This window comes from Mus caroli, chromosome 14 (assembly GCF_900094665.2).
Source record: "Mus caroli chromosome 14, CAROLI_EIJ_v1.1, whole genome shotgun sequence".
Classification (NCBI taxonomy): domain Eukaryota; kingdom Metazoa; phylum Chordata; class Mammalia; order Rodentia; family Muridae; genus Mus; species Mus caroli.
The window spans coordinates 66,571,542-66,598,279 of NC_034583.1; the positions used below are offsets into that span (position 1 = coordinate 66,571,542).

Below are 26,738 nucleotides of genomic sequence, written 5' to 3' on the forward strand. Positions count from 1 at the left end.
CAGGTCCCGCGCGCAATTGGATTGGAGCAGAAGCTGTGTTCCACTCACCAGAAGTCTTAAGATCCTGTGGCAGGTGTTGTGGGTAGCTGGCGAGTGTCAGCCGACCCTGCACCCCAGCTGCCCCGGTGCTTTTCTGACCGGATGAGGCTTGTGGCCCTATGTAGGCCGGATTTCTCTCTCCCCAACCAGAGCAGTCTCCTCGAAAATATTAAGAATGTACTAAAGACAAAAAGAAGGTGGTCTCACTCCCAGGAAACAGCTAAAACAATATTGGACCTCACTGTTTTATCTGCTCGTAAAATGCAGGGAGAAGTGGGAATTGTGAAGAAGAAGAAGAAAGGAGAAAATCCAAAGAGTAAATTAGCATCCAGAGCTAGGAAAGAAACTTACAAGACAGAAAATAAAAATAGAATAAATAAAACATAAACTAGTCTGCAGAAAAACTAGTAAAACAAGCAGGCTTCCTGGCAAGACTGATCCAGGAGGAAAAAAACTGTTTTTAAGTTATAAATATGAAGGAGGAAGACATATTAACAGAGGAAGCCAAGATTTTTTTAACACCATATGCAAGCTTTGTATGGCAATAAATGCAAAGTTTTACATAAAATGATAATTTCCTAGAAAAATATAATTTACTAAAATGAAATCAAGAACAAGGCTTGGAAAACCTAAATTTATCGGTGTTATGTGTGGAGCTGTCTTTCCGTAAAAAGACATGTTAAGGTCCTAACTTCCAGTGCCATAGAGTGTGGCCTCATCTGGAAGGAGCATCCCTAGGGACATAATTAGTCAATGATGAAGGAATACCGGAGAAGGGAATGGTAAGGCAGGACCCCACCCACTGTCAAGCCATCTGAGGACACAGATTACCAAGAGAAACGGAGGTAGAGCCAGAGCGATGCATGCCAGCGATGGTGGCCCATCACCAACACTGAGGGGGAAACAGGAGCAGCTTTACTCTCAGGTTTGAAAGACCTAAAGCGACCCATACTTCATTTCATACATGTTGCCTCTGCCATGGTGAGAATATATTTGTACCGACTGTGTATGAGTGGTTCGCTTGCATGTACGTATGTGTACCGACGGAGTGTCTAGTGCCTATGGAGGTTAAAAGAGGGCATCGGATGCCCTGGAACTGGAGTTACAAATAGTTGTGAGCCATTGTGTGGGTGCTGTGAATAAACCCAGGCCCTCTGCAAGAGCAACTGGTACTCTTGACTTCTAAGGCCCCGAGAATACAGTTCTTTAAGACGAGATGGCCTAGGTGATTCAAATAATAGTTTCTATCTACCTATGCATGCCCTAGCCACACACACATGTACCATGGATCCAGTTCAGTCTTCTCACAGGCATGAGTAAACTTAGTTGGTAGGAGTCACAGGCCAGGCAGCGTGTGGGTACTCAGGGCAAAGAGAAGTAGGAGTCAGAGGATGCTATCTATGTTCTGCCAGTCTTTGAAAGACAGCTCTCACCTGCCTGCTTTCCTCGTCTCTTCTCCCCAGGTACATCAAAGTGATGGAAAAATAGCCACCTACCACAGTGGGAAGAGCTTCCATGTTTTCTTTTCTAATGGCACAGGCCAGATATAGTATCCTAAAATGTTTGTGATTCTGCCCTAGGGTGTGGGTTTTGACTGGGGACTGTGTCCTCTTCGGGGTCCAACCTTTCTGTGAGAGGGAGCTGTCTCAAGAAACCGATTGTGTCTTAACCAACTCGCAGCTATCCCTCAGGGAACCTGGCTCTGCTCATCTCCTGCAAAGGGGCCGAAAAACTTACTTATATTGTTCTGGAAGACTCTGTACGTACAAAGATCCGCGGCCTTGTCACCAACTCTGGCCATGCCACCTTCTACAACGAGGATGGAGGGATCTGGTAAGTTTGGGTCTTCGGACCTCAACACCTGAAGCACATGGAAACTGTATGATGGAAGTCTGTACATGCTGGGAACATGAGAGGGAGCACCCACAACGCACTAGTGCAGACTCTGTCCTCAGAGAAGGTGCCACAGCGTTCCCCAATGTCAAAGAGCAATCATGGCCTTTGAGACCACAGGCCATGTTTCACCTCCAAACACCTCCCCAAAGTCCAGCCTTGTGAGATCTGACCCAGAAGGCCCTGGGTCCCACTATTCCAGAAGCCTTGGAGTGAGGCTTGAGAGACACACACACACACCGTATAAAGAAAGAGTCAAAAGGCATATTCTAAATATTTCATTAAAATCAACCTTGTTTCTTAAATCTCTAGTTCTGGTATTGGGGAAAGCCTTCCCTTTACAGCTCAAGATAACTAGGTCCCCTCAAACCATCCCGCACCCTTTCCCAGTACTTCCTGTTCTCAGTACTTCCTGTTCTCAGTACTTCCTGTTCCAGACAAAGTGGCTATGGGGTGGGAGACACATACTAGCTTGGGTTAGTTGACTTATTTTCATCAAAACCAAATTTACTTTCAATTCTAAGTTTCCTCTCATGCACTTTGCCTTGGCCTTCAGTCAGCATTTCTGAGTTGGCTTCTTTACTCTGAGCACTATCCAGTCTCCCCTGAAGGTCATGTGTGTAGAATGCGATGTCCACAAAGTCACACCCCAGATACAGGAAGCACATGGCCCTTGAGGCCAGAAATGTAGTTAATGATCACAACTCTTGTTTGGTGACACACAGTAGGGTCTCTTCTCTCTAAAGTTTTAAGCCCAGAAGAGAACTTGGAGAAGTCTAGAATCTGGACACTGTGGGTGAAAAAGCTCGGACTCAAAAGGTGACAGTCACTTGCCCTGAGTTGTGCATAAAATTAGAGGCACAGGATCTTAGCACATTTACTCCCCCTGATATAAAGTTAGGTCTAAAAGCCATCAAATAGCAGCTATAATCCCAAGGCCTGTCGACAACCCAAGGGCAGGGAGATGGTCAGAGCAGAGGTTTCTACTCTTTGGGTCTTAGATCCATAGGGAAGAGAAGAACACAGCTAAGCTCTGGAGAGAGCCCAGGAGAGGAGGTTGTGCTGTGTGAGGCTAGGGGAGGCCATGACTGAGTCTGAAGCCAGAACCTGGACATGGGTGGACATTCCTTGTTGGAACCTCTCTATCCTACTATCTTAGGGTTACTACTGCTTCAATGACCAAAAAGGCAAGTTGGGGAGGAATGGGTTTGTTAGGATTATACTTCCACATTGCTCTTTATCATGAACTCACACAGGGCAGGAATCTGGAGGCAGGAGCTGATGCAGAGGCCATGGAGGGGGCTGTTACTGCGTTCCTCCTCACAGCTTATTCAGCCTGCTTTCATATGGAACCCATCCCTGCTCTAGCCCAGGGATGACACCATCTGCAATGGACTGGGCCCTCCCCCATCAATCACTCATTCAGAAGATGCCCAAAGCTGGATCTTATGAGGCATTTTCTTCTCTCTCTCTCTCTCTCTCTCTCTCTCTCTCTCTCTCTCCTCTCTCTCTCTCTTAGGTTTTTTTTCGAGACAGGGTTTCTCTGTATAGCCCTGGCTGTCCTGGAACTCACTTTGTAGACCAGGCTGTCCTGGAACTCAGAAATCTGCCTGCCTCTGCCTCCCAAGTGCTGGGATTAAAGGCGTGCACCACCACTGCCTGGCGTTTTCTTAAATTTCTTAACTCTTCCTCTTAGATGACTTTAGCTTGTGTCATGTTGACCGAGCAGTCCCACCAAAACTTTGTGGGTCCAGGAGGAGAAAGGGAAGTGGGAGGGTCAGAGAGGACCCTCTATAGAAAGGGTCTATAGACCAGCCTCAGCACAGTGGTGTCTGACACATCTCCTCCTCCTAGGCTGAGCCTGAGCAAACTCCTGGGCTATTACTTCCCCAAAGGCAAGCAGCAGAAGGCCTGGAACTGGTGGAACCTGGACTTGCACGTGCATGCACCCCCCTTCATGTGCATCACTTTGAAACTGAACAAGTACATCCATGTGCAAATAAGGAGCCAGGACAAGGTCATCTTCCGCTTCTTCACCCCCAAACAGAAGCGGATTTGTTTAAACATGGGCACCAAGTTCAAGGTAAAGTCTTCAGTCCCCTGACTTAAAAAAAAAAAAAAAATCAGACAAAGGGAATATAAGAAGGGAGTGGGGGTGGAATATATCACCCCAAGGACCCACCTCCTCCAGCTAGGCTGCACCTCCTGCTTGCCATCCTTCCCAACAATAATGCCACCGTATTCGGAATCCATCAAGGGAGTAAGCCACATCTAAAAACACTGCCACACATAGAAGTGTGCTTTAGTCATCTCCAAGAGGATTCTCCCTCCAGTCAAGATCGACAATTGTCTTGGGTAGGGTTTCTGTTGCGGGAACAGAAGACCATGACCAAAGCAAGTTAAGGAGGAAAGGGTTCATTCGGCTTACACTTCCACATCACCCACCATTGATCACCAGAGTCAGGACAGAAACTCAAACAGTGCAGGAACCTGGAGGCAGGAGCTGATGCAGAGACCATGGAGGGGTGCTGCTGGCTCCCTCCCCATGCTTGCTTAGCCTGCCTTCTTATAGAAGCCAGGACCCCCAGCCCAGCAATGGCCCCACCCACAAGGGACTGGGCCCTCCCCACCAATCACTAATTAAGAAAATGTCCTACAGGCTTGCCTACAACCTTTTCTTCTAGAGGCAATTTTCTCAACTGTGGTCCCTCCTCTCAGATGACTTTAACCTGTGTTGACACAAAACCACCCAGCACAGCCATCAAGCCTAACCATTATCTTAGTTAAGGTTTTTATTGATGTGAAGAGATCCCATGAACACTGAAACTCTTTTTTTTTTTAATATAGAAATTTATTCTGTTTCATCCATAAGCTTTATATAGCTTTAGTTTAAAAATAAAATAAAACCAAGTGAAACCAAGACACTGTCCAGGCTGCCAAATACATGAGCTCTTCAGTTGTGAGTACCAATTGGAAGAGTAAGAGAAACATGAATGGAAGCCACCGAGTTCCATAAAACAAATGTATATAACTGAAGGGGCCCTGGGTCTAGGGAATCGCCTTTACAAAAGAGGAAGGGGAGGGGTGAAGGAAACAAAACAACACAACCTGAAGGAGAAACCCCAGAGTTCCAAATCAGCTTAGGAACTGCCTCACAGGGCAGCCCTGCAGCCTGTGGGTGGTGCTTATGCTGTGTCTAGAGCTGGACTCCTACCACACAGCAGATGCCACAGGCAACAGAGTAACACTCACTCACACACTCGCGCATACAGGCATGCACACAACCTCTGTGGTACTTCAACTGTGGTCTCACTTCTGGGCAAGCTTACAAACCTATACAAGGCTGGAAGCAGGATTTACATGGGTGCTAAGATTCAAGAGAAAAGGAAGGAAAAAAAAACCCACAAACCAACCCCTGGGGAGAGGCAAGGACACTTAAAGGAACTACAAGATTATTTTTTCCAAAGATTTATTTATTATTATACATAATAAGTATACTGTAGCTGACTTCAGACACACCAGAAGAGGGCGTCAGATCTCATTACAGGTTGTTGTAAGCCACCATGTGGTTGCTGGGATTTGAACTCAGGACCTTCAGAAGAGCAGTCAGTGCTCTTACCCACTGAGCCATCTCACCAGCCCAAGATTATTAAAAAAAAAAAAAAAGGTTTATTTGCTTGCACTGTCACCATCTTCAGACACACCAGAAAAGGTCAGCAGATTCCATTACAGATGGTTGTGAGCCACCATGTGGTTTCTGGGAATTGAACTCCTGTGAGCCTATGGGGGCTTTTATTCAAACTACCACCTCAACTATATTGCCTTTCTTTTCCTCACTTGCATTTGTGTTTCATGCTAGCACCTCAGGCATGCACCCCAGGGAAACCAATGCCCCAAAGAGCTTAGCCCTGTCAGTAGTCAAGGCAAGATGCAAGGTCCTTCCTGAATTCAGCAGTCTCACGTACACACCTGAAAGGGGCACAGACCAGCAGACACAAGGGCTGGCTCACATCTAGTTTTGCTGGAAAGTGGTATCAGAGTGTATGAGCAGATCGTGTGACCATAGGAGAAGGCCAGGTGGGCATCTGGGACACAGCGAGAAGGCTGCAAGTAGCAGGGCTGGTGAATCAGATCTGCCCTGGAGGGTGAAGGTTCTAGAGACGTTCCTCATGGCCATGGTAGGGCTAAGTCATGGGTGGGACACAGCCTCAGGGCAGCACTGATCCTCACCCAGCCTTCTACTTCTCCCACAGCATATTAACTCAACAGTGCACCAAGCCTTGATGCAGAGGGTGGTCCTGGAGACAGACCCCCGCCCAACATTCTGGAAGATCCAAGTCCTTCTGGAGAAAATGACTAGGAGTCTGAGTCTCCTGACGCTGCCTGATTTGGAAAACTTTATAGCAGAGGTCCAGGTGGTGCTCAAGGACCTCAGTGAAAAGGACTCTCAAACCTGGTTTTAGGGCAGCCACCAAACTGTCTCAGGCCTCCACTGCATGTCTTGGGGAAGGAGAAACCTCAGGGCAGGGCACATACAAAGTCGTTGAGAGTCAGCTTGTAGTCCAGATCTGTTGTAGCTCCTTTCTTAGGGGTTAAAAAAATAGGGTTTGTGAGGGGGGAAGTTAAACTGAATCTGAGGCTGGGCACAGAGAAGGCTTAGTGGTTACCCCTGACCTAACCACATTATCATCTCAGTAACTCTAGCCAACATCTGTCTGCCCCCTTGCTGTCATCCCTGTGGTACCGAGATTCTTCTATGACTGTCAGTATTGGTACTTGGCTTTTATTCAAGACATAGACCACTAAGCTCTGTCCTTCATTATCTGTGTGTTTCTAGGCAAGCGGCTTTACACCTCAGTTTTGCCATCTGTAAAATGGGCCTAGAAATGGTTCCTGCCATGACAGAGTCAAGAGTATTGAATTCATTCATTCATTTGCCTTGTTTTACAGGATCAGACCTGTCCTCTGTACTAGGTCTTTTCTGTCATGATCCTACTACCATTTACCAAGCCTGAGCCATGAGCTAGTCTGGCCCTGTGCTAAGGGCTGTTCAAGATCCATCTCATGGGCCTCTGTGACACGGGTTGTATTTTTCTTGAAGACACAGAGTCCAAGAGAGGCACAATGACCTCCTTTACATCGTATAAGCTACCCGTCTACTGAGTGAGATCACCTTTATAACTACAGTTATTATTTGTATGAATCCCCCACCTCAGAGTATCTCCAAACCTCAAGATTACCCCCAAACCCTTCTGCCCTCCATCCACTTTGTTGCAGGACTCACATCTATCATAGTTCATCCTGGGGCCCTCTGGAAGACTGTCTCAGCCACTAAGCTGCTGCTGACATTGTACAAATCGCATCTGAAGAACAGTGTGGTACACTCTTGCTCATGCCAGGCTGGGATTGCAATAGGAAACCCTCACTCGAGGACCGCACTGTTTGCATACTGCCTTCGAGGTTGTCACTAACACTGACTGTCACAGATGGCCAACTGTCCACCCAGCTCTGTCACAGCAAAAGCAAACCTAGACAGAAACCCAGCACCAGCCTGCACTTAGATCCCTAAGCCAGATGCTGAGCTCAAAGGACCCAAGGCTCACTCCTCAGATAGTGACTCTTTGGGTCACTAGTAGCAATCATCAACTCACTAGCCAGACCAAAGCAGTAAATGTGTGGTCACCTAGCTAAAAAAGTGGCGGTGACCTCTGGATCAGAGCCCCGGAGCCCAGAACCCAGGGGGCCCCGTCCTGGGATGCCCAGCTTGTCCTAGAGACTTCCTGTACATCTCCGTTTGTCTTCTGAGCTCCTGAAGCTTCTAGTGGTCTCCTGTTCATCCTTATTTCTTTAGATCCAACGCAGTGTGGCACAGGGAGGTGGAATTATGTAGTAAACGAAGTTCCATGATAACCTAGGCATTGGGCGGAGTAGTTGATAGAAAAGGAGAAGTTGAGCTTGGTGCGCACCCCTGCCACAAGGTGGCTTTTAGGTAGACATGGAGTACTCATTCTTCCCGGGATGACCCTAACCCCAGCCTCAACCAAAAAACAAAAAACAAAAACCCAACACCTTCTCAGTCCAGCCTGAGAGTTAGCCGTTCTCTAGTGTGAACAGTGACACCCAGTGCCACCTCTGTGGTCTACTCCCCTAATAATTTCCCACTGGCTGCCACCCAGCTGCCCTCACCAAATGCCACCAACCCCAAACCATCACCTGAGCAGCTGAAGTGCAGCTAGAGAGGAGAGAAGCTAGAGATGCTGCACAGTCACTTCTGTGGGACTTGCCACACCTTACTGGCGAGTGGTGTCCGAATCCGAACACTGTTGCAAGGTAATGAGCTGGGACAAGCGTGGCACTGTGCTGACATCCCCTGCACAACATCAAAGGTTCAGTGACCTCGTGACACTACATCTATGCCCTATGTATGTAGAAGCCCAGATCCCCAGGCTGAGGTGCTATTGGAAGATAAGAGGAACTTTTCAAAGGTGGGGCCCAGTGCAACGAAGTTGGGTAAGTGGGTGTGTCCTCTGAAGACCCTCACTGTTCCTCTTCCTTCCTTGATATATAAAATGAGAGCAGCCTGCTCTGCTCCATCATTCACGCCCCACCATAACACTGAGCCCCCACAGGCCCAAAGACATGGGACCAGGCAAGCATTAACTGAAGCCAGGAACCAAATGAATTTCTCCTTTTACATTTGGGCCTCACACACTTGTCAGGACAGCCTAAAGCTATCCGGGTGTTGCCTCTGTCTCTGATGCAGCTGAGGGGTATGGATGGAGCCATCACCACCTCTCATGCTACTGCTGTAGCAACTTGTTCCATTAGAGAAGCGGGCACTGCTTTGTTTGTGATGGCCAAGTGCACATCTGCCTTGACAAACATTCCATGCATTTGGGAAGACCGTATGTACTCTAACTTTAGAGTGTCTAACTTGCTAACAGGAAAACTCAGGAAAATCTAGGCTTTGGTTCTTATGTAAGCTAGCTAGCTTCTTTAAAACCAAGCCCTGAAGGTGTTGGAAGAGTTGATGAGAATGGTCAAATCACTAGGCACTGAAGAGGGGCCGGGAAGGGTCGGGTAGGTAAAGTGCTTACCTGGCAAGCATGAGGGACCGCATTCAGATCTCCAGCACTCAAATGCTGAGCAGATTCGTGGCCCAACTCTAAGGCCAGCACTCAGGAGGCAGGGAGGGGCTTCCCGAGGCAAGCCAATGGCTAGACTTCCCATGTCAGGGAGCTTTGAGTTGAAGTAGGAGGCCTTGCCTCACCATAGAAGATGGACAGTGATTGAGGAGGCTTCAAGTGTGGGCCTCCACACACACACATGCAGGCATGTGCACACACATGCATGTGTACTGTACTGCACACAGGCATGCACAAACAGTGGGGGTGGGGGGGTGGACTGAAGCGATGTGACCACCAAGTAAAACATATAAATACAGACTTTGAAAAATCTGTCGGGTGGTAGAGGGACAATAAGTGGACATGTACATCTTAGAAACTGAATTTGTTTTTTAGATGGGATACGACTGCTGACACTTGCAAAAGAGTATTATTCTTTAAGAGACTGACGCTAAAATATTTAGGAGTAAAATGTTTAAAATACCACTTGAAAACATTTCAGTAAATAACCGTGTGGGACTACATACCAATGAAACCTCAACTGTGTAAAGGGGCCCAACCTGATAAGAAAAATTATCTTAAGATATACACAGAAAAATCTGATCTGGAAGAAAAAAAGAAAGAAAGAAAAATCTGGAAGTTCAGTGCAGCCTTGGAGTGGAAAGCTCACTGGTGAGCCTTTCGTATTTTATACAGAATTCAAACACTAAAGCTGGCTGGTAGTGAACACATTTGTATAATTGTAAATTTTTTTCTTCTAATTTGTATTTTTAAAGGGGAATAGGCATTTGTCAGGCGACTCTAACAGCTGTCACTGCACTGGTGTCCACCGGCCCTATCCTTTTCAGAAGGGTTCCCACTGCGGCAAGGTGTGGTAGCACACACACACCAGTCACCACCTCCACCTGGGCTGAGGTAGGATGACTGCTGAGCTGAAGGCCAGTCTAGGCTACACAGTGAAACCCTGTCTCTATCCAAGACAAAGGACAAACTAGAAAATAGGGCGCACCCCAGAGGGAGGGGGGAGGGATAGAGAATAAAATTCCTCTGTCCTGAATAGGGTCTATCCTTTAATCCAGTAAGACAGAGGTTTGCCAAATGGCTCATCATCTACAGGTTGAAAATCACTGCCTTAACTGACAGCCCCCTTTAAAAGACTGCCTGCCTATAGGCTCTATTTACAAGGCACTAGCAGAGGAGAAGGTCTGCGGTTATTAGACCAGAGGGGAAATACAAACTCGTTTGTATTATTATTACAGCGCTACTAAATTTCAATGAAGCCATCTGTGCTGACAGTACTGGGAAATTGACTTTGACAGTTTAAAGGACAAAAAACCCTTTCATTCTAGCTTACATCTGAACCATCTCCCAAATGTCCACGTGTTAGACTTGTTCTCCAGCCCACGTTGCTACTCAAAGGCAGTGCACTGTTTGTTGGAGGTGGACCTTTGAAGAGGTTATAACATCCACATGCCCTTGTGCTCCTTATCTGGTTCTCAGCCATGCAGGGGACAGCTTTGCTGTACCATTCTCCCCACGCCCATGGCCTGCAGCTTGACCACAGGCCCCAAAACAATGGGGACTATAATATACATTATAATGGTAAATTGTCCAGTGCTCTGCAAGCTGTCCCCCAGACTCCTGTTTATGTCAAGAGTCCCCAAGGCTCTGTCCTGTGCCAGGCTGGCCCAGTCAGGTTGATCCCTCTGGCTCTGTGACTAGGACAGGGAAAGACAAGGCGGTGCAGCATTTTCAGCAGAGGTTACTACTGTTCATCCCGTGTGAAAACTGTCTACCTGAGAAGGGGAAGCTGAAAGCTCACTCCTGAAGAGGAAGTTCAGATTAGCATCTTTACTTGATTTCTGCTCAGTGTCAGAAGCCCAGTTGATGATGTTTCCTTTGTTCTTGATCAGGATGGTCCCATTTGTTCTGGATATTATGAATGCCTGGTTTGACGATGCTTTGCTCTGCTTTGCTTTATCGGAGGCTTCTAATCTGCTACTTGCTACTTATTCTATCTGTGCTTACTGTAGAATTAATAAACTCGCTCACTCAAAACCAAGAATGGCTATGACAGGTTATTCTCCAGACTACAAATCAGAGACAGTCTCTAATCAGTAAACCATCTGAGAGCCTAAACAATCTTGTCAGTTGATTATCTTAGGTATTTGCTGCAGTAACAGAAAATTAACACCCTTTTAACTAGTGAAGCACCAAAATAGCCCAAAAGCTGGGGGTGGTGGCACACACCTCCCACCATTTGGGAGGCCAAAGCAAGCAGACCTGAGTGGAGGCTAGCCTATTCTACAAAGGCAAGTTCCAGGACTTTCAGGGCTACACAGAGAAACCTTGTCTCAAAAAACAAAAAAAAAGAAAGAGAGACAGAGACAGAGAGAGAAGATATCAAAAATGTCCTTCTTTTCACAACAATTATTACACAATAAAGCAAGGGAAAGCTAAGACTAGCCAAGTGTTCTGATGTCAAAATCCTAGCTATAGTAATCAGCACAGCTTGTAAGATGTTATCCTGAGCAGAGCTGGAGAAAGGAACTCGGGTACTATATCTGAGAAATACACAGCTTCTCCACAACTCGTCCCAACGAAGTTCTCAATTAAAGACTTTTAGAGAATCCACATAACATAACAAGCCCGTGGCAGCAAAGTAGGAAGCAAAGATCTTTATTTTTTAAAAAAATTTATTTATTAAAAACGGCAATTTCTAGCTAAATAATATAAAGCATTTTAAATTAATTATTTCAAAGTATGTACACTCTGTATAAGTAAACACGTGAAACTGTACAGATTTAAACAAATATTCATTCAGCAAACAAACTGGATCAGTCCCACCCTCCCGGCAGTTGGTAAGGTATGTGAGTGTTTTCAGAAACAAACAAATCAAAGCACTACAAGAGTCCTCGAACAAGTCCTGCTCTGTACATCAGACTGCTGAGCCATGGCACTGTACAATGGTCACGTCCTCGCTTCTTTGGAAAGGCTATCTGAACACCCAATGTACATATAATACACAGAACTGGAGATTACAGTTTATCACATAAGACATGTATTTAAAATAGTAAGTACAATCTTCCTAACTCATTCATTTCATAGCAAAGAAAAAATATGGACCCTCTTACCTTTGAGTTTCCCAAAATACAGAGTAATATGCTCTACCAAGCAACAGCCACCACCAATTTAAACTGGGCTGAGAAACAATGGCCTGTTGCATCGGGATGGGTCACCCATGTGCACACTGTGCAAGAGGCTGTTCCTGCCCCTTCACCTGCACCATGAGGTCATCTGCCCTATTTCAGAGCCCTCAGCACTGTCCCACCCTACAGACGACGGTCTGAGTAACTGAACCAAGAAACAGGCTACATTTATTGTAACACCAGGGTCAAAGCCAATCCAATCCCAAATTCAAAGGGGAATTTGGAGGGAAATTCACAGATGCTTATAGTCCTTTGACTTTTGACTGGTGTCATATTTAAGGTACAGGCAGTGTTTGCCACACTTAGGTGTTCAGCTATGGCAGGACTGGGGACGCCAGAAGGCTAGTGTCTAGGACAACACAGGCAACCAAAGAGTATTCACTTTATAAAGAATGACTGCAACTAAGCTCCACCCACGAGCCACTCCCCACAGGCCGCCCGCCTCCTCTCCAGCCTCGCCAGGCTAAAACCTCTTCACGGCTCACTCCCACTCACACGCTGCTGCCAGCACTGTGGCGATCCCCATCATCAAGATACACCTCTCTGGTGAGGAGGATGCAGTTCAAGGAGCCTTACAGGAGGCCTTGGCTTCTCGCAACTGCCCCTGCCTCGTGTCAGCCCACAGAAAGATGACAGCCTGAGTCCAGGAAAAGCTAGATGCCTTCTTGGCAGCAACCATCCTATTCCAACTCAACCTCGCTCGACCCAGCATGAGAAGCTCTGCATCGGGACACAGAAGGAAGAGTTCTCCAAGTCACAGTGTCCGAGGAATGCCCGGGGTGAATGCCTTGCTGAGACCCGGCAGCTTTCCAGTCAGCTGAGTTCCTATGAGTGCATCACACTAGTCACTACTGTAACCTACTTTATTGCACAAGCTGTGTGAAGGAACATTTCACTGTGAATCGTGGCTCCCTGTCACTTCTCTCCACTGCTGGAGACCAGTTCAATGAAGCAGCTATCCCTGCTGTCAGTCTTTGGCATTTTGATCTTCTCCGGCTCACCCAGATTTCCTTCTGCGGGCTGCACATCCATGTTCCACAGGAGCCGTCCCACATGGGGGTCTTGGGCATCCTGCAGGTTGCAGGACTCCTCAGGCCTCTCCTGTGGGACAGACTGCTGACACGCGTGGTCCGCTGGGACTACTTTGAAACTGACAGCAGGAGGTTCAGCTGAAAAGCAACGGGGAGGCCTGGGTTAGCCTGGGTTAGCCTGGGTTAGCCTGGGTTAGCCTGGGTTAGCTGTACTGTGGACTTTCACTCTCAGAAATCTCCAGTCTCAGAAACATGAGGGGAAAAAGCCCGAGATGTTATAGCAACTGGATGTCCTGCAGGGAGCTGCAGCCTCTGCCAAGTCCAAGCCTCAGGTCACTCCCAGTACAATGACCGTGACAGCAAAGCAATAATCAAATAATAAATAAGCAAATGTACCACATGACGCAGGCCACCCTTCTCTACCCAGTTTTGGGAAGCACCATTGTAAGCTGAACTCTTTAAATGAGGATTTTGTTTGTTTATTGAAGGTATAGCCCAGGCTAGCCCTATACTCAACACCCCCATCCCAGCTTCCTTAGTGCTGGACTGTGAATGGCATTTTGGTTTGCTTTGTCTTTCTTTTAAGATGGAGTCATGTAGTTTAGGTTAGGCTCACACTCCTCGTTTAGCTGAAGGTGACCCTTACTTTCTGATCTTCTAGGCAGGTTGCAGTTTACGGGGTGAACCCATGGCCTCTGCCCTTGAGGAAAGCACGCTACCAATGAGCTTCACCAGCCCTCCCGGATCTGTAAATGGCCAGAGCAGGCATGCTAGGTGGGCTTTGGCCGTGAACTAACTCTCCTCACAGGTGCAGGTTTGATCCCAGAGACCACATAATAAAAGGATCAACTTGCCTAGGTTGTCCTCTGTCCTCTGACATATCACTGTGACACACACAAAACACACACTAAATAAATGTACTAAAAATATTATAAAATTAAGCACACTTGGGGCTGGAGAGATGGCTCAGCAATTAAGAGCACTGACTGCTCTTCCAGAGGTCCTGAGTTCAAATCCTAGCAACCACATGGTGGTTCACAACCATCTGTAATGGGATCTGATGGCTTCTTCTGGTGTGTCTGAAGACAGCAACAGTGTACTCATATACATAAAATAAATAAATCTTTAAAAAAAAATAAGCAAACTTAAAGTGGGGAAACTTTCTAACTACTAAAGTCTATGTTTAGTGGTATACTCACACAGAAAATGGTCACCTCAAATGAACTACTTTTAAAAAACATTTAGAGGCTAGAGAGAAGACTCAGTGGCTAATAACACAGATTGCTCTTCTAGAAGACCTGAGTTCTATTCCTAGCACCCACGTCAGGTGGTTCACAACAACTGAAACTCCAGCTTCAAGGTATCTAACACCCACAGCCTCTATAGGCACTCATGTACACATGAGTACACACACACACACAAAATTTTAAACAATTTTTAAAAAGTTTAAAAGATTTAGCTTGACAGCAGTAGCACACACCTTTAATCCCAGCACTTGGGAGGCAGAGGCAGGCGGATTTCTGAGTTTGAGGCCAGCTTGGTGTACAGAGTGAGTTCCAGGACAGCCAGGGCTACACAGAGAAACCCTGTCTCAAAAACTGTAGAACACTAGAAGAAGAAGCATTCTAAAGTCTTTTTTCCAATGTGACTCCAACTATCCACACATAGCAGCTATAAGAAAGGAAGGGAGGGAAGGAGAAAAGAGAGTAAGGAGGGAGGGACGGACAGACAGATTGGAGAGATGGCTCAAGTGGCATACTTGTCATTCTTTTTTTTATTTTAAGATTTTATTTTATGTTTATGAGTATACTGTAGCTGTCTTCAGATACATCAGAAGAGGGCATCAGATCCCATTACAGATAGTTGTGAGCCACCATGTGGTTGCTAGGATTTGAACTCAGGACCTCTGGAAGAGTAGTCAGTGCTCTAAATTGCTGAGCCATCTCTCCAGGCCCACTTGTCACTCTTATAGACAACCCCAGTTCAGTTCCCAGCACCCACATCCTGCAGCTTACACCACCACTCCAGCTCAGCAGATATGATCGCCCTGCTTTGGCCTCCAGACACCTACACACACACACAGAAAAAGACTCAGACATATACAAATAATTCAAATTTTTTAAAAATTAAGGAAAAAACGTTAAAAAGCATATGCTGCAATATGGGTGGACTCTGAAGGTATCCTGAGTGACAGACACCAGTTAGGAAAGACAACGCGTGACACCACACAATGAGATGCCCAGAATACACACATCCATAAAGACTAAGGGGAGACTGAGGGAGGAGGGTGGGCTGGAGATTCTGTTAACTCTGAGGGGTTTTTTAAAGGAAAAAAAAAAAACGTTCCAGAATCAGATGCTGGGAATGGCTGCACCGCCCTGTAAATACAGCACAGACTCCTGAGCTCCACATTGTAGCAGAACTTGGTGGTCTATGAACTGCGCCTCACTGAAGAGCACAACTCTCCCTCCAGCTCGCTCCTCATTACAGTAATATCCCTAAAATTATCTGCATATGCAGTCTCTGCATATGCAACCTGAGCCCCCTCCAAGATTCTCTAGGCCTAAAGACAAAAAGTAAGTTATTCTCCAAGCTGCCAAGCCATTCCTAATAAAGCTCTCGACTGAGCTGAACAATGAAATGAATGCCGACACAAACTGGCTCTCCAGTTTAGGTTTTTAAATTTAGAAAGAAGGAAAAACACATAGGTCCAGCATTGATTCTAGTTCCTAAAATAACTCCCACTTCAGGCACTGTGTTGGCCTGGGTTTAGACAGCTGACTCAGCACGCTGATCACTACGACTTTCACGGACAGGTCGATCATTACCAAGATGAATTAAACAAGCAACTAACCACACACACAGTTAGAGGCATCAACTCAAGGGTTAAACTCTTACTCATTAAAGTAAAACAATGTAGAAGTTGTGAACTTAAAACCAGAAACATGTTTGCTTAAACATACTATCTGCTCAAGTAAATAAAATAATCACAGGCCTAAGGCCGTCGGGCCTTCTGTCTGTGGGTCTGTGGGTACCTGTTCCATGGAGGGACAGGCAATGATCTGGATATCTTCAGAACTGAACTCTTCCTTTAGCAGAGCGTGGAACTTCTGGAAGACTTGCTGAATGTTATTCTTAGAAAGGAGGAGAGATCATATCAGACAACCCAGGGATGTATGCACACACTATAAACAAGAAACACTGAGAGTATTAAATCATCATGGTTCTTGCCAAAATGAGTGGAGGAAATATATTTTTATGAGATTACCAAAGACATGTAATTTGTACTTTAATATTTTACATGCTAGCACAACCTGATGGAGACTGATTGGATAATTCCTGGAAACATTAAACTCGCATATATCTTACCCCCACCCCCAAGAATAATAAGTCTTCAGCAATTTCTTACACAAAAGATAATAAAGCTTCGAGACACATAAAATGCACTTAAAAAAAAAAAATCAACCATGCCTTGGGTAAAGCCATGAACTCAACACGAACTGGAAGTTATGAGACTTAAATCTGCTCTGACACGTTAATCCCTTGGTGGCTGTTGCAAGCCATTTATTTCCTCTACTCACGAGTAAAACGGGGCATAAATTCTGAAATGCTGCTCTCCCAGTGTTGAACCACAGTGCAATGTGCGGATCTATTTTTTTGCTTATTTATTAATTTCTACCTTTAAAATGAACAAAAATATCAAGACAAAGTGGGTGAGGCATAAGATATAACCAGATAGATCAGGCTCTGAAGCCTCTGAGATCACAGCAAATACCAACCTCACTAACACTTTGCAATGTCTATAGGAAGAGAACTTGCTAGTAAGAAAAGCACACTTAGGTCGCCAGGCAGCGAACTCCCACCCACTCACCCTGACAGGCTTAAACAAGATGAACTCCGTGTCCTTATTGGACAAATACAAAGCCATGCTTCTCAGTGTCAGCGGCAGCTTCGTCTTTATTGTCTTGTAGGCAGTGGCCACGAGGTCATTGACCTTTGCTGCAAAGAAATGACCCCCGTTAGTGTCACAAAAAAGGGGAGAAAATTACCATTTTAATTCAGAGGGGAATACTGAAAAATAGCAAAAAAAAAAAAAAAAAGAAAAAGGAAAAAAAAAAACCTCTTCCCACCATCTTGTTATTTTTAAAGTTTGCTCATAAGCCCTCCAAACATTCATTAAGTATATGCTACACACAAACTCTAAGCCACAAGGGCTGATGCAGCCAAAAGCATGATTCAGGATGGTCATAGAGGCTGGAATTTGTGCCTTTGAAATGTGGAGGTAGAAAAATAAGGTTTAAAAACTTCTTGTTATTTTTAGAGAAGCAGTAGGAGTTAATTAATAAGAACCAAGCACCTCCTCAATGTGCAAACCTAACTCCCAGGCCTCTGTCTCACTGGTTTGCTTGGGTCACTCAGAAGAGCCTTATCTCTCTATCCCTGTCCAGGCAGAACTGCCTCTATTTATTACATTCTTATACGTCCTTAAGCTCCAGGTGTTTGCAAGTAAAGCACCTGCACAGCCCAAGCCCAACGTCTGACAGGCACATGGAGGTGAGTGTGGTAGGTCATCAGAAGGAAATAGTCAAGACGGGATTCCCTAGCTAGTCACAAAGAAAAAGCTTCATAATATCCACAATGTGCAGCCTCACCCAAAAGTCAATACAAATAAACCAGTGAGACACTGGCAAAAGGATTCAGAGCTCCATGTTTGAGAAGGTGTAGAGAAATAGGAAAACAGCCTTCTACATCCTTTGGTTCAAATAAAAAATATTCAAAGAAAAAAAAAAAAAACAAAACAAAAGACAACAAGCCAGGCGAGATAGTGGACACTTGCAATCCCAGAAATTCAGAGGCTGGACTTGTAACAAGCCTGCGTGGTTTGTCTCAAAAACTAGTAAAATGGAAATCCACAGATATTAAGGGACAGTGTATCTTCATCAGGTGTTCATGGGAGTATAAAATGTTTCAACTTGAGGGCCTGTTAGACAATATCCTAAAAGGTTGAAAATAAACCCTTTCACTTAACTACTGAAAATTGTCATTTAAACATTCACAAGATACAAAGAAGACACATGTATATAAATCATTTACTAATGAGTTTATGGAAAACCAAAGTGAAACATTAAGTATATCCATTAATAAACTAGGTGAGAGACTCATGGTGTGGTGAACAGCTGAGCACACTGGTGTCAAAGGCTGCACACCACACAGGAAGTGACCGTGGGATGGTACATCTCACCTGATTAGCCAAGTCCATGTGTGCCAGTGCACATAGAACAACAATCTGGGGACAGACACTACAATCATGACTATATTTGAGAAGACCAGTTTGCAGGTACAGATACCTTCCCATAGGTCAATCTATATCGTGTAAAAAAGTTTAGCTGACAGAAGACTGGGCAAAAACATGGTAGGAAAGTACCAATGCTCTCAGGAATTGCTTATTCTTCACTAAATAAATGAAGGCTCCTTCCAGGTACCTCCTCCCTGGGTTCTAGTTCCATCGTCACTAAAATACTTTAGAGTTCACTGAACTGGGCTTGGAGTGGGTGCTCAGGCTTGTGAATACAGTGCCCATCAACTTCTAAAAAGATGTATTTCCAACCTTAAGTTAATAAAAACGGCATCTTAATTTGTAACTCATTCTGCGGGAGTGTGGTTATCCTGACATGATCTCCCCAGAACCTGAGCTGAGGGCAGAGGGTCCAACAATTTCTAGACTGCTGTCCTTGATCTACCATAAGAGGCCCATAAATCTCTCTGACAGTGAACTAAGGGCTTTATTCATTACAGATCATGAAAAGCCAGGTCCACACTTCCAAGGTGGCCAAAGGAGAAGAAGATAGATTTACAAGATAGTGAAGGATCCCACTTAGATTGAAAAAAAGTCAAGTGACAAAACAGTGTGTCCCACTCCAATCTGTTCTGTCATTTACTATGTTGCTAATGAAGCCCAGGATACCCCAACTCAGAATTGTTAGGATACAATTTTGTAAAAAAAAAAAAAAAAAAAAAAAAAAAAAAAAAAAAAAAAAAAAAAAAAAAAAAAACCCACAGACCCTACCTCAGGAGAAAGGGTCTTTCCAGAAAGGAAAGAACAACCGTTAGCTATGCATCAGGTCAGCTTATCTGTACTGCCATGCCATGCCTGTTGCCAGTGGTTTCTATTGTAAGAAAGATGTATCATGCCCCAGAGTTCCATTTACATAAACATGCAGAATGCAAGCCAGCTCCTGCTTCTAAATAAGCACTGTAGAAAACTAAAACCTTAAGCCACAGGCTCAAATTAATTCAAGATCAAGAGAATGTCCCCAAGAGCCATGCTGCCTAGGCACTGCAGTGTCCTGACTGTGAAGACCCATAGTCATGGCGGCCTGTTGTTAGAATGACACATTGAACAATTCTATCATTGGACATTCTATCAAGGGGTCTTTGTTTTTCAAAGATGCCACAGATGTCAATCTCAAATACAAGAAAAAATGTTTGAAATCAAGGAGAGAGTAAAAGAGTCATCTCCACCGCAGGCACCAAGCAGGTGGCAGCACAGCCTCAATGTATATTGTACACAATGTATACTGTACACAATGTATATTATACACAATGTATACTGTACACAATGTATATTGTACACAATGTATACTGTACACGATGTATATCATACACAATGTATACTGTGCGTGATGCATACTGTACACAATGCATACTGTACACAATGTATACTGTACACAATGTATACACAAGGGGCCTCTGAATAAACCGTCTCCTTCCAAAAACAACTCATGTGGATTTGTACATCTTCCCAGGAGACAGCACCAGCTACTTCTTAGTTCAACTTTAATAAATTAAGGCACTTATGGCTGAAAATTTTGGAGACAGGACAGCTTCAATCAAAATTTTTATATGGTATTCAAATTTGACTTGTAGAAAATTGTAAAATAAAACGTACTTCTTATTTTCCTATCCACAAACTAGTCCATCTCTCAAAGATAACCACCTTATGACTTCTTCACCAAACTGTAGATAAACGTGCTGAATGGACTCTACAAGTTACCTGAGAAAGAGGGTAGTATCCCTTTATTCAAAGAAAATATAGACCTAACAGAAAATGGCTTTCTTTCATCATAGAAAGGCTGATTCCAGGTTAGGTGCCTGTAGCTGACAAACTGCATGGGCAAGAGGCAGAGGCCCTCTTTGGATCTCTCACTAAGAGCAAGAAGCAGCTTCTCCACAGCTAAGACCTGCTCTTCCCACTGTCTCAGTGTGCAAATGTGGGTCACAGAATAGCAATGTAACAAATTTTATCCTGGTTAATGGTAACTGAAAATGCCAGGACCCAACAGGGATGACATTAGCTGAAACACCCAACAAAGGGGAGAGAGAACCTGTAGACACCATATCCAGAGGTTAGGCACGGCCCCTGGTGGAAAGATAGGGCCACCTACCATCTCAAAAATTTTAACCCAGAATTGCTCCTGACTAAAGGAAATAAAGGGACAAAGAGTGGAGCAAAGACTAAAGTAAAGGCCATCCAGAGGCTGCCCCACCTAGGGAATCCATCTCATCCATAGACAACAAACCCAAACACTACTGTTGATGTCAAGAAATGCTTGCTGACAGGAGCCTGGTATAGCTGTCTCCTGAGAGGCTCTGTCAGTACCTGACAAATACAGATAGTGATATTCGCAGCCAACCATCAGACTGAGCGCAGGGACCCCAATGGAGGAATTAGAGAAAGGACTGAAGGAGCTAAAGAGGTTTGCAACCCTATAGGAAGAACAACAGTATCAACCAACCAGACCACCCCCCCCCCCAAACTCCCAGGGACTAAGCCATCAACAAAGGAGTACACATGGCTCCAGCTGCATATGTAACAGAGGATGGCCTTGTCATGCATCAGTGGAAGGAGAGGCCCTTGGTCCTGTGTAGGCTCGATGTCCCAGAGTAGGGGAATGCTATGGCACTGAGTGGGTAGAGGAGTACCCTCATAGAAGCAGGGGGTAGGGGCCAGGGACAGGGGTTTGCAGAGAGGAAAGTGGGAAGGGGGATAACATTTGAAATGTAAATAAATAAAATAACCAATAAAAAAATAAAATAAAATATTCCCTTAAAAAAAAAGAAGCAGCAGCTACAGTTAAAAAACTGTACCAAAAATAACCCAAAGGGGTATGATTCTAAATGTCTAAAACCTAACACTGAAGAAATCCCACAGGCCAAAAGAAACAAAAAGCCTTTAGCATAGAAAATGTGAATGTATGGAGGAGTGACTGGAACATCTCAAGTAGATATGCGAGTTGAGTCAGGCAGTGAGTGGTGCTGCCTGCCAAACCCAACCGACTCCTTCATTCTGACACAATTTTTTTCAAATGTGCTAAAGTGTCAACAGAGGATGTAACTTGGCGAAAAAAAAAATGGAAGAAAGGAGTGGGCCAACATTTCTTCGTGTGCTGAAAATAAGTGCACTCCTTCCGTCACTCTGTGCCATGGAGCCATGTTCCCGTGAAAGCCCGAAGCCAAGGAAGAGCAGGCACACAGAAGTCTGCAGGCGCAAAGCACTGACGTGTAAGTCAGGCTTGATTTTTAACTGAGTAAGCTTCCAAAGATGCCCCTCTTTAGAATGAATGCTTGTCAGAGGGAAGCAGTGCTGGCTAAGAAAGACCTATCAGCCCCAAGCCGAATCCTGCTTTGACCCACATCTGTTAACCCAAAACAAGCAAGGAACCAAGTCCCAGATGTCACAGGAAGGGGTACACAGACATAACCTAATAGCATCCTTGAAGAATAAAACCCCAATACCTGGCTGTGCCCACGGCTGCTGTGAGAGGGTGTACTTGGGGCCTCCCTGGCTGGCCATGGTTTTTAATGCTGATACCTAGTAGAGGAGACAAAAGCAGAGGTTTCACGTTACAACAGCAAATAAACACGGACTGCTCACAGACACACAACTGTATAAGCCTGTCACTAGGCACACTGGGAACCAGGCACAGTTCTAGCAAGGCTGCATCTACTCTCACAAGCTTTCACCACTAGACATTCTTTTTGACAAAACTTTTTTTTTTTTTTTTTTTTTTTTGAGTTCAAGATATGCGTTATTCTGGGGAGAAAAACAAAACAGTCACAACCACATTGGGCATTCTTCCTGAGACCGTTCAGGACAGGAATCTCTGAAGAAATTTCACCAAAAATATAAACATTTTAAAAAAGGTTACTCCTCAAAAGACTGAGTTACTACTGAGTCCATGCCATTAGAAAAGTGTCCATCACAAATGCACAGAGGCTCCTATATACTCTAAAGACTTCCCTTCTTTATAACCACATCACAGGCATAGAAAACACCACCAAGACAGACAGTGGCCAGGCTAGAGAGGACAGCATGAGACTCAAGTTTTTAATCTAAACAGCTAGGTGGACATATTAAGTCCAGCTTCTGGAGACAGGATGCCCTCTTCTGGACTCCACAGGAATGCACACAATAGGCATATGTTCACACAGACATGCAAACACAGAGAGACAGACAGACAGACAGACAGAGAGAGAGAGATCCAGTTGGGTATGGTAGACTGCTGCAGAGTCAGCATCCGGGAAGCTAAGGAGTAAGGCACAAGAGTTTAAGGCAAGCCTACATGGTCAGACCCTATCTCAACAAACAAACAGGATTTTCAAGTACCATTACAAGGCAGGCTTGGCTGAACTGTGCTATGGACTGAGACTTGGATGTCACTTTGTATGCTTCCTCCTGTTGCACAGCACAGGAAAGAAATACAAATATGTCAGCCTGGCTTTCAGGTAAAACCTTGATGGGCGTAAACATGAACTACTTCTTAATGGACAGACGTGGGGCAGACGTCCAAGCTGTTACAAAAACTGGAGCATCAACTCCAGCTTTCCCACGGGGGAATATTTCAGACAAGAGCCAGGTGGAGCTGCATGAGGGTGGTCCCTGAGGCCTCTCACTGCTCTCTAGCTCCATCTGCTCTGCCTGTACTCCAGAGCCAGTCTAGACCTCTGCTCACGCTCACCACTGCACACCTCATCTCTACCTTCTCACACTCAACTTCTTCCATGTCTTCATCTTCAGAAGCAACTTTTAAAATAAATTATATATGGCTGAATGTGGGGCACATGCTTTTAATCCTAGCACCCGGGGCAGAAGCAGGTAGATTTCTGTGAGTTCAAGGTCAGCCTGATCTATAGAGCAAGTTCCAGGACCACTGGGCTACACAAAGAAACCCTGTCTAAAAAATAAAATAAAAAATAAATAAGGAAGGGGGAGATAAAAGCTAGGCAATGGAGGTGAAAGCTTTTAATCCCAGCACTTAGAAGGCAAAGGCAGGCAGATCTCTATGAGTTCGAGGCTAGCCCAGTCTACAGAGAAAACTTCTAGGATACCCAAACCTACACAAAGAGACCCTGTCTCAGAAAAAAAAAAAGGGGGGGGGGACACAATGTTTATTAACTTTTTTCTAATAGCTACATTTATAACCTTTTTGTAGCCCTAAGAGTTTTATTTTAATAATAACCACTGCTTGCTGCTCCATGGATTGTTCTAGGATCTCATTAATTCCATTGTAACATAATTTGTGCTTTTTAAAAAGAAACAAAGAAAAAGAAAAACAGCAGCATCATGCTATGTAGCCAGGCTGACCTGGAACTAACTCTGTAGCCCAGGGTGGCGGCACTGATTTCAGTCTTCCTCAGTACTGGTCACTGTTCTAGTGCTGTGAAGAGACACCATGACCAAAGCAACTCTTATAAAAGAAAGCATTTAATCAGGGGCTGGCTTACAATTTCCTAGGGCTCATCCATTATCATCATGGTAGAGAGCATAGTAGCAGGCAAACATGATTCTAAGAGCTACATCCTGATCCAACAGGCAAACAATGAGACACTGGACCTGATGTGGGCTTTTTTAAAACTTCAAAGTCCACCCCCAGTGACACACTTTCTTCAACAAGGCCACACTACCCAACAAAAACACAATTCCTAACCCTTCTAATCTTTCACGTATTATCACTACTGGTGACTAAATATTCAACTAGATGAGCTTCCAGGGCATTCTCATTTAAGCCACAGTATTCCCCGAAAGGTGTGCCATCATGCTGTTTGTTAAAAAACACAATGACTTCTACATTCACCCTGTCTACTCTCTGCATAATTTACTTCTCTTTAAGTCAAATCAAGGATCATTTCTTCAAAGTTCTCCTAGTTCTGCAGAGGTAGGGTCTCCTAACAAAGAAGGCAGAGGCAGAAAGGAATGAGCTCTCCTCAACTAGGCCTCTCTTTCAGAGCCTGGAGACCAGCGCAGACCCACGCCCTCCCTGCCTCCCTACTCGACGCACTCAAACTTAGACTCCCTCCTTGGTTACAATTCCTTGAATGTAAGAATTAAATTTACAAGGTCAAATTCTACTACATGTGCTACATCAAAAAAATTTAATTTATAGCTACTAAGAAAACTAACAATACTTCAGAGGGAATGATAAACAGAAACTTGCAAAATTTTATCTACCTAAGTTTTTAGCACAGGCAGGCTCCACTAAGCCATAATGTAAATATGCCTCCTTCAAAATGCCCTGATTTACACTTGGCTAAAGCAAAATCTTTAGTTCAGTTTTGTCTTCTTTTACTACAGCTATCCTGAGGAGCTGTGTAATCACAAAATCTCCCACATTGTCTTATGTAGTCCTTACACCAGTCTTGGCTAGGGCAGATGAATGCTGTAGCTCTCAACAAGGACGTTTGAAAAGGAAGCTAGAATGTACTGACTGCTGGTGATTTCAGTCAGGATATGCAGACAGGGACAGGCCTTGCTCGCCCAACTCATGTACTTTTTTACACCTACTACAAATCAAAGTCCTATTTAATAGTTTCATGCAACATGTATACCGTGGTATTCTAGAACAAGAAAAATATATTGTAGTTCTTAAAGCCTTAAAGAAAAAAATCTGAATCAAATGTTTTCATATATACATGTCTATCAACATTACCACAGTATACTATACATGTTGCTTGGAGATAAAGGCAGGAGAGGCAGAAGTTCAAGGTCATCCTTGGCTACTCCAGAACTTCAGTGCCAGCCTGATATTGGAGACCCTGTCTCAAAAAACTAGAAATAAAAAGAAACTGTGGCTGTTGCCACAAAGACCCCAAACAGGAGCTGACTTCAACCAACAGAGACCAGCCCCACAGGGAAGACTTATTACGTCAGCAGTGTCAGTTCTTCAGACGATCCACTGCTGAGCTTATACACAGAGCTGCACACCAGCCTCTGTGATGGGGAACGTTCCTAGCAAGACACAGTCAGAGCCTGCCTCACTCTCCTTCCTCTGTGCTTCACAATTCGGAAAAAAGCTAGGAAAGGAAAGGGCTCTACAAGTCTGCACCTTTGTCATGAACTCTTCCAGCTGTTCTACAAACAGCCTGCTCTGCTGCTGAATGAACTGCTCACAGGCTGACTTCAGGTGCCGGTCTACGTCCTTCTTAGAGTCAAGATAATGTTCTCTGATCTCAGGAGTCCCCTGAAAGAAAGACGACAATTTCCTTCTGTTTGCATGTGCCTAGAAATTAGCAGACACGTAAAGGATCTCACTGAGCTCCCACCACCAATGAAACCGTCCTTCTCACCTCCAACAAGAACTCTATCAGGGCATTGTTGCTATTCAGCCTAAAAAATCGTGGAACAGTCATAGGGTTCAGGATTTTAAATGCTGCATCTGTGAAACAAAATGACCCATGCAGTGAATAAGTACGGGTTCAACAGAGAGGCCTGTGCAACACGAGCTGTCTACTGCTGAGACCCAGGAAGCACTCATCACACCTCATTCCTCCAGGAAGGCCAGGGAGGTGAGCACCAGTAATGACATGCCACACAATCATCAACAGAGTCACACTTACAGAATTACTATTAATGGTCTATTTATTTTTTTAAAAACTGGGAAATATACAAATTTTCACTGTTTTGCCTTTAGATGCTAAGTAGATTTCTTTTAAATGCACATACTTACCCAGCTCTATGATCTTGGCTGGCACAGAAATTTATTCACTTAAATAACAGGGAATAAACAAATGTGTCAGTCAAGAAGAAAACACCAAGAGGACATATTTACCCCTTAACCTCCAGACTAACTAGAATTCTGAAAGTACTTAGGTCTCATTGATGTTCAAATGCAATAAGATATACCATTAGTTGGGAGAGGTTAGAGACTTAAAGTGAAGATAGAAAGAATTTTCAAGGGACAGTTTTTAACAGCCTATGGCTTTGCTTTGCCAGACTGGAAAAAGCAAAGCAAACACTGCTCCCAGCCCTGCTCTGGCAAGCACACCCCACAGGCGTAGGTACTGCCTACACTGCACTGGGCACACCCAACAGGCGTAGGTACTGCCTGCACTGCACTGGGCACACCCCACAGGCGTAGGTACTGCCTGCACTGCACTGGGCACAC

General features: G+C 44.7%; 2 protein-coding genes across 3 annotated transcripts in view; one reads left to right on the top strand and one right to left on the bottom strand.

The window, feature by feature from the left end:
• Erich6b (glutamate rich 6B) overlaps window positions 1–6,492 on the top strand; it is a 48,568-nt gene extending 42,076 nt beyond the window's left edge. The window contains exons 10-13 of the mRNA XM_021181329.2: window positions 1,503–1,588; window positions 1,720–1,872; window positions 3,787–4,015; window positions 6,186–6,492. Coding sequence (XP_021036988.1) covers window positions 1,503–1,588; window positions 1,720–1,872; window positions 3,787–4,015; window positions 6,186–6,395 — 678 coding nt within the window. The 3' untranslated portion in view covers window positions 6,396–6,492. The remainder of the gene's footprint in view (window positions 1–1,502; window positions 1,589–1,719; window positions 1,873–3,786; window positions 4,016–6,185) is intronic.
• Window positions 6,493–11,720: 5,228 nt separating this feature from the next.
• Cog3 (component of oligomeric golgi complex 3) overlaps window positions 11,721–26,738 on the bottom strand; it is a 52,954-nt gene continuing 37,936 nt past the window's right edge. The window contains exons 18-23 of one of the 2 annotated variants that reach the window (XM_021182078.2): window positions 25,921–26,009; window positions 25,680–25,814; window positions 22,093–22,168; window positions 17,168–17,295; window positions 16,332–16,430; window positions 11,735–13,434 (exon numbers count right to left, since the gene is read on the bottom strand). In XM_021182078.2, coding sequence (XP_021037737.1) covers window positions 13,405–13,434; window positions 16,332–16,430; window positions 17,168–17,295; window positions 22,093–22,168; window positions 25,680–25,814; window positions 25,921–26,009 — 557 coding nt within the window. In that variant the 3' untranslated portion in view covers window positions 11,735–13,404. Of the gene's footprint in view, window positions 13,435–16,331; window positions 17,296–22,092; window positions 22,169–25,679; window positions 25,815–25,920; window positions 26,010–26,738 lie in introns of both variants that reach the window. The other variant, XR_002379701.2, reaches the window with a different exon arrangement.